Genomic DNA, 8197 nt, shown 5'->3' with positions numbered 1-8197 from the left:
AATCAACAGGAAAAGTAATCATGTAAAGTACTGCTCTGTTCTTGTATATATCTACAATAAAATTCTATAAACAGTTGTTTCCCCAAACATACCTGAATAAAATTAAAAAAAGATAACACCCAGTGTCCTATATTTGTATATTTATGGTCATTTCAAAAACAAACAAACAAATAAAAGAGCCCCACTCAGGTGCATATTTACATTCTTCAAACTGTAGCGGTGAAAAATAATTCTATTAAGTGCAGGACATTCCTAATGTTGCAGTAGTGACATTTTCCTTAAGTCTTCATGAACACATTGCTTTTGTCTTAATGGTGATGCATTCCACGACTATGAGACAGTTCGCTTGTCGCCTTCATTTGCAGACGGTGGCACAGTCAGGATTAAAGAGCTCCTTGTACAACGGAGGAAAGAGTGTATTCACTATGTCTGGATGCGATTGCTTAAATACCTGCAGCTTCTCCCCGTGCAAGTTGCAAACTGCTGTGATGGTTGGTATCTTGGCTATTAGCTGCAGAGTGGAGAGACAGGGAAGGAGACAAAGAGGAAAGCTCATTAGTGCTCTGTCTCCTGAATCAGTGTCCTTCCTGGCCCCAGATGAAGGGAACCGACTTTGGAAAAAGATGTTCAAAAAGAAAGAGGGCTCACTTTCAGCTTCTCCTTTAGAACAAAACAAAACAAAACACCTTCCTCCCCCACTCTCTAAAGAGAAAATAAGGAGAAGGAAAGAAAGCAGGACCAAGCTTCCTAGTTCATTGTTCTTATAGAAAGTATGTATGGAAGGGAGTTTAGTCTAATCATTAGGAGGAGGTGCTGGCCAGGCAGGCTGACTAGGTTGGAATCCTGGTTCTAAAACAGCTAAATGGCTGTGTGTCTGTGACACCCTCTGCGAAGTTTCCTCATTTGTAAAATGGACTTACTCGTAGCATCTATTTCATTGAGTTGTTGTATAAACCAAGTGATGAAATTAATATGAAAGTGCTAAGAATACTGTAGGCATGAAACACAATTAGCAAATATCCTTATCTACCATTTCCCGTAGATTTTTAAACATGAATGTCAGATGTTTAGTTTTGGAAGATGACAGTGTTAGAAAGGTATAACATAAACCATATGAGGTGTAATTCACAATGATCTGGACTGCTCTGCTGTCAAGGTCACTAGCCTGCCACTATCTTTCTAATCCTTTGCCACTTTAATGCATAAAATGAAACCTATATTTAATCAAGGGAGAATTTGGGAGGTCACTGGCATTCAGCTTCCTTGGGGAGGTGTTTTAAAAAGTCATGGGAGAACATCCACTTATTTATTTTTTTTGAGAACATCCACTTATAACTGTTAGGTTTTGATATATTAGTATCATGTAAGATATAATTTTTTTAAACTTAATTACCCAGAAGACAGTGTTTTAATCATTTAAAATACCCACAGTTTGTTAAATGCTATATATGTCTTCAGGTTCTGGACAATTCTAGCTTTTAACACACTTATAATTCTGAAACACTGAATCCATCATTTCGTGTCAAAATTGCTTAAAACTAAGTATCATTGTGATAAAATTACTGTGGGAACAAGAAATACTCTCATATAGATAATACTTTTACAAAAGATAAGCTTGATAGTTCATATAGTTGACCAAAGGTACACTTGAAAGCAATGATGGAATAAAATAAACCCATCTAATCACCAATTAGGCTCATTGCTCTCCCTACCCTATTCAATAATAAGAAACCATTTCAGCCTTTGAAGTAAAGGAGGAAATAGATAATTAGTTACTTTGTGACTTTTCAAAATCAGAAATTTCCACTCTTTCATTAACTTTCCTTTTAACAACTAATGACTATATAACCATACTATGAGCCATTTAAAAATTGCACCAGGATTAGAGCTGTTGACATATTCATTAAAGGGATCTAGAACACACAAAGAAGTCTGGGGTTCAGAATTTTCAGTTCACTGCTATTTAGTCATAGGGATAGAAATGAAAAAAAAAACAAACTGTAGAATCTTTACAGAATGGATGTTAAATTTTAGACTGAGAATCAGGACTTTTCAACATTATGAGGTACTTAAACTGTAGCAGACACTTCTACTAGACACCAGAATTCACAAAACAGTAGTGATATTGCTTATAATCTATGTGGGAAGACAGCTGAATATGACCACAGTCAAAAGCAGACTGAAAAACTGCGGCGAGTGCCATGGAGGAACGATGCTAGGAGAAGTGGTGGATAATAGGATGCTCTGACTTCTTCAAGGCAGACACTTCTGAGAAAGGGCCATTTAAGCTGGGTTTTGAAGAGAGAGAGAGAGAGCTAACCGGATGCTGGGGCTGGGGGGTGTATAATATGTTCCAGGATCATATGCGGTATTAGAACTAAAAGAAGTTCAGTGTCCCTGGAGCAGTGGGTGAGCTTGTTCAAGGATAAAGCTGGGGAGGCTGCATAGTCAGGTTATGCTAGGTCTCATGGTCTCTGTTAAGGTCTTTGGAAGAATTTTAAGAAAGATGATCAGAATTCCATTCTGAAAGATTTGATTTGAATCCTGGTGGAAAGCTGTGCCTTTTCTATATTTTCATAGGTAAACAGTGTACAAACGTCCACTCACTAGAGTCCCTTGGGAAATTATTCAAACTTTCTTAACCAGCTGGTTCACACAGAAGGAGACTGTAACAATTTCGGAACACTTCTTGCACATTACAATTCTCCCTGAAATAGCTACCGAATGCACAGAGGCTTTGAAAGCTTTCTATAATCATCTGCAGTTGAATTGATGATGTGCAGAGTTCCTAAAACACCCAGATGCAACTCTGTAATGCTTGTCAATTTTTGGTGTGCACAAGAATCGCTGGGGTGCTTCCTAAAAATGCAGATTACTGCAATCCACTTGTAGGGATTCTGTCTCATGAAACCTAGATGTGGAGCTCAGATTTCATGTTTGAAATACATATCCTGAGGATACTGGTGCAATGGGTCCATAGAATAGACTTTGAGAAGCACTGTTAAGAGGTTCAAATCTTATAAATTTACAACTGTTCTTTAAAATTGACAAGTAAATTCTTTATCATATAAGAAATAGTCCTGGTAACTGAGTGTCAAGCTAGCTCCTTTTCTGGAGGCTGATAAGAAATTATCATGTCTAGAGAGGGAAGGTTTCATTTGCTTGGTTCTATTACTTTGGTGAGAGACAAGTAATGAAATTTCCTGAGTTCCCTATGAAACACAAATACTATATAAAGAGGATTAGTCTAGTGATAAAAATATGGGCTTTCAATGAGCCTGACTGTCTGCGTTTGAATCCCTGACTTGCTCTTGTGATCTTGGACAAGTCACTTAACTTATTAGCTTCTTTATCTGTCAGATGACAATTATGACAGTCCCTACCTCAGAGAGTTGTTGTAAGGGTTAAGTGAGTCAATATAAACCGTCTATGACAGTCACGCTTCCCTCAGGGAGAGAAATAGTCAAGGTCTTGCTTGTTCAGCCAAATAACATGGAGGACAAGAAACCAGTTTAGCTCCTAACCAAGCAACAAAAATTGATTCTTTATATATTGTATGTTTGCTTCCTAGACGGCTCAGCAGTAAAGAATCTACCTGCAATCCAGGAGATGCAGGAGATGCAGGTTTGATCCCTGGGTCAGGAAGATCCCCTGGAGGAGGAAATGGCAACTCACTCCAGTATTCTTGCCAGCATAATCCCACAGACAGAGGAGCCTGGTGGGCTACAGTCCATGGGGTTGCAAAGAGTCGGGCATGACAAGTGACTGGGAACACACACATGTATTGTGTGTTGGGGTTTCCCCAGATAGCTCAGTAGTAAAGAATCCTCCTGCCAATGCAGAAGACACAGGAGAAGTGGGTTCAAACCCTGGGTTGAGAAGATATTATGTACTGCAGCTGGGAAACCCCCATGTCGAAAGGAACTCAAAGAAGCCTCAGCAGCAGTTGAAGTTTCAACAACTTTTTAAATAGCCGAGGTGGTGATCTAGAGGCACTTGGAGATGGAAAGGCTAGTTGATTTCAAATCATCATGAGATTTCATCATGTTTAAATAATCCCCATGGCAGGAGTAGATAGAGGGTCTAGAAAAGGCATTTTCACACTCACCTACTCATCTCACTCTCTTATGATAAACATTTCTTGTAAGAAGGAAGCTTCAGCTTATACCTACAGGGGTCTACAAGAAGAAAAATAGCTGTTTGAGAAGAGAAAATAATCCTATGCTTCTTTCCAGAGGGTGGTTTTATGAGAAAACGCACAATTTTATAATTGGCACATTTGATGTTGAAAAAAGGGAACATGCAAAGGTGAAAACTAAAGATCATGTTCATGTGGGTTTTCAAGCCATCATGATGCCCTCCAACATGAAGCAGGAAGTCAACAATGGCTTGATTAAAGCAGAAGAAACCACAGAAGCACTGATAGAGACAGGAAATATCCAGTGAGGCTACACATCCATTCGTCTTCTCCATTCACTCTTTTTGGAGTTTTTGTTTAGCTAACTCTAGATATTTGGCCTAGACTTCCAACACTGAATTTGAGGTATCTGTTCAGGACACAGTCCTCTTCCACCATCCTCATTCCATCCTGACATCCATGCTGTATGGGATGTTTTCTCTACTCCGGGAATGGCTGACTAAAGTGGAAGCGGACACTTGCTTCAGCTGGGATTGGAATCTGGAATCAGACGGAGAGCCAGCAAATTACTTTCTAAATGTACTTTCTGAATTACTTTCTAGTGACCTAAGGAGTTAAGAGCTAGCCATATTTCACCAAGACCAGGGAAGCAGAGAAAACTGGTATTCAGAGAGGGAGAAGAAGAAAGCAGGTACCTAAAGAATGATAAACTTGTGAGATGAAGAATTCTGAAGGCTTCCTAATTTCTTGTCCCAGCATTTCCTGAATGGGGGCTGGATTTCTGACCTTAGGTTCCATGAGATTTCTCTCCACTAATTTATTATTTTCTTCTTGCTTTTCCTAGTGGGAGTTGGTTCTTGTTCCTTGTAACTCAAGAGTCCTAACCAATACATCAACTTGCAACTTCATGAGTGGGGAGTAACATCAAAACCTCTCTTTTGGAACTTCCCTGGTGGTCCAGTGGTTTAAGGCTCAGAGCTTCCATGGCAGGGGCAGAGTTCCATCCTTGGTCAGGGAACTAAGATACTGAATGTCTTGTGGAATAGCCAAAAAAACAAAGAACACCTCTCTTCTTATAGACTAAGTCTGACAGACAATCCCTAAAATTTCTGGGTGTGGGACCTATAGTGTATGCCAGCAAACTATAAATGACTAACGTGAGTTGAAATAACCTGATCTCTCTCAGGGATTCCTCAAGGAAACCACTCATGAGCCAAGACTGTGTATTATGTTTTGGCCCTCCCCTGCATCTGGCACACAATACATACTCATGATACATGTAGGCGGAAGTAGAAAACTATTCCCTAAGAAAGCTATTTCTTGAGAATTGATTTGGAATTAGAAACCTTGGATGATCTGTTGGACTGTTTTCTGTAATCTTGCCTCTTCTTGCATTATTTTACAGGGTATATCCTACTTGAGGAAACCTGAGCAGGGCTTCTGGGGTGCTTGGTCTTACCTGGGCAAGTGGTTACACTGGCATGTTAATTGCATGTTGATTCATTGAGCTAAACACTGACGAGTCAAGAACTTTCAGCACGTATGTTGTAGTTTAAGAAAGTACAGAAAATTTAAATGGAAAACAAATTCCTAACCAAATATGAAGGGGGGCGGGGAGGCTCAGACCACGAGGCCACATCATCTGAGCAGGGACTCAAGTGGTGACTGGACAGACTGCTATTCAAGATGAAACTGATGAATCCCAGGCCCACCTGCTAGGAATTCTAATGTGCCATCTAGTGTCCTGCACAAAGAATAAGCAGGCTTCAGGCGTAAACATCCCATTATTAATCATGACATAGTCTCTTTTGATCTTACTGAGAAAGCAATGAAAATCATTGTAAATGACCCTTGGCAGTTTTCACTGATCTCTCAATCAGAGTTTGCTTGCTCCATAGACTCTATCTATAAGTCAACAGAGTTGTTTTTTTTTTCCCCCTAAATCTGTATCCTAATAGTGCTTACTAAAGTGAGAGTGACTAGGAGTGATTTCTTTCAGATAAAAATCTCAATTATTAACACTGTAAAGTAGGGCTGTGTAAACAACCTTCCCTCATATAAGCTTTTATTTAGAAACTTGCTACTGCTACATTAGAAAAATTCCCCTCTCTGTGTTGATGATAGTTTTGTTGTTCTGCCAGAAACAGAAAACCTAATGGGAATGCTGACCCCTGGATGTGGGGTTTACAAACAGTGTATGCTTTGGGACTAGAATATCACCCTAAATTCAGTACTATAGTGCATAGAGCACTCATTTGAATCTGTAAGGCCTGGAGAAATCTGTCTATTTATTCACTTACTGTAGTGGCAGAACATCTAAAGAATCCTTAAAGCTACTGCACAGGACTGAATACTGGAAGGCAAAAGAAGATGTTAGAAGGAACCTTTGTTTTTCTCTTCTAGAGTCAAAGAATATTATACTGAAGGGACCTTAACGACCATCCAGTCCAACCTCCTTATTTAGGAGACAAAAAAAAGTGAAGCCCAGAGAACAGATGGGCTGCCTCCCCTAGTCATATGGGGCTTAAAAATATATGTGTATATATGCATATACATATATACATACATATACATATATATGCATAGTAAGTGATAGTCACTCAGTCATGTCCAACTCTTTGTGACCCATGGACTGTGGCCCGCCAGCCTCCTCTCTCCATGGAATTCTCCAAGCAAGAATACTGGAGTGGGTAGCTATTCCTCTCTCTGGGGGATCTTCCTGAACCAGCAGTCAGATTCTTTATTGTTTAAGCCACCAGAGAAGCCCATATATGTATATACATGTTTAGTCGCTCAGTGGTATCTGACTCTTTGTGACCCCCATGGACTGTAGCCTGCCAGGCTTCTCTATGGGATTTTCCAGACAAGAATACTGGAGTGGGTTGACATGTCTTTCTCCGATATATATGTATGTATTTTGTAGGCTTTAGTGAGAGTGACCAGTGTTATCTCATTTCCTCACTTCTCAAATCTGGGATCCAGCCAAATCTAACTATTATTCATAGTCTGCATACAGCTTACACTTTCTTATATATATATATCATCGCCCCCATTACTTGGAATGTCATACTTCACCTCCCTAAACCTGTAGCTCCCATCCTTTGAAACAGTATGCATTCATCAGCAATTAGCTCAAATATACCCATTTCTTGGATAAAACATTTCCCTGCAGAAACAAAGTTTCTTCTGTCCACAGCAGCTACAGCAACAGCGCTTACATATTGGTTATGAATCATGTACCATGCTTATATTTGATCTCATTCAGTCCTCAAAATAACCATATGACATCAATACTATCTTTAATCACATTTTACAAATAAGAAAACCGAGACACAGAGAGGTTAAGTCACTTGTGCAGAGTAACTAAGCCAGTTCTGATGGTTTGTTATATATATGCTACATATTATCATTAGGATCATGAAAAGAGGAAACTAGATTATTTGTTTTTACCCCAAACAAAAAAATAAATAGACTGATTAATACACAGGGGTTGAGAACTTTTAGTTAATGGATTAAAATTCCTGAATTTAAAATCCTCTTCAGGTCCAAGTTTGGTCAAAGCTATAAGGCATTGCTACTTGAACTTTAATTTCAGGAAGTGGGCATGCAGAAAGTGTTTTGGAGACAGTTTTTCCAGATGAAATCTAATGACTATGTCTGAACCCTGCACCTCACTTGAAGCCGGCTACACCTGTTCAGGGTCAGACTGGCTGGCAGTATTAACAGTCTTTGTCCTTTGCACAGAAGCAGATCTACCCCGCTTACTGAGGCTATAACCCAAACCCCTGGACTTGAATACAGCAGTTGCATATGTGCACATTTTTCTGGAGATAAGTTTCAAATTGTGTGCCCGATTGCCCAGAGAGGTCACTCTTTTAGGGGTGTCATGGAGGCAGAAGAGCTCCATGGCTATGAAGTTTGTGAAAGAAGAAATTTCTGAAAATATGAAAAGTATCTGTGGTTTGGTGGGATAGTTTTCCTTGGATTTAGATAAAACTGTTTATTTCTTTTGGAGAGCATGGGCTTGATGAGAGGGTGTCCCTGTATGTCAATGGCGCC

The 8197-nt window shown here is 39.5% G+C and overlaps 1 protein-coding gene across 1 annotated transcript in view; it reads right to left on the bottom strand.

Moving 5' to 3' along the window:
* Positions 1-355: 355 nt before the first annotated feature.
* Positions 356-8197, bottom strand: part of RORB (RAR related orphan receptor B) — a 48871-nt gene continuing 41029 nt past the window's right edge. The window contains exon 9 of the mRNA XM_065907842.1: positions 356-511. Within this exon, the coding sequence (XP_065763914.1) occupies positions 356-511 (156 nt within the window). The remainder of the gene's footprint in view (positions 512-8197) is intronic.

The sequence above is a fragment of the Muntiacus reevesi genome, chromosome 17 (assembly GCF_963930625.1).
Source record: "Muntiacus reevesi chromosome 17, mMunRee1.1, whole genome shotgun sequence".
Classification (NCBI taxonomy): Eukaryota; Metazoa; Chordata; class Mammalia; order Artiodactyla; family Cervidae; genus Muntiacus; species Muntiacus reevesi.
This window is presented reverse-complemented; position numbering and strand designations above follow the sequence as displayed.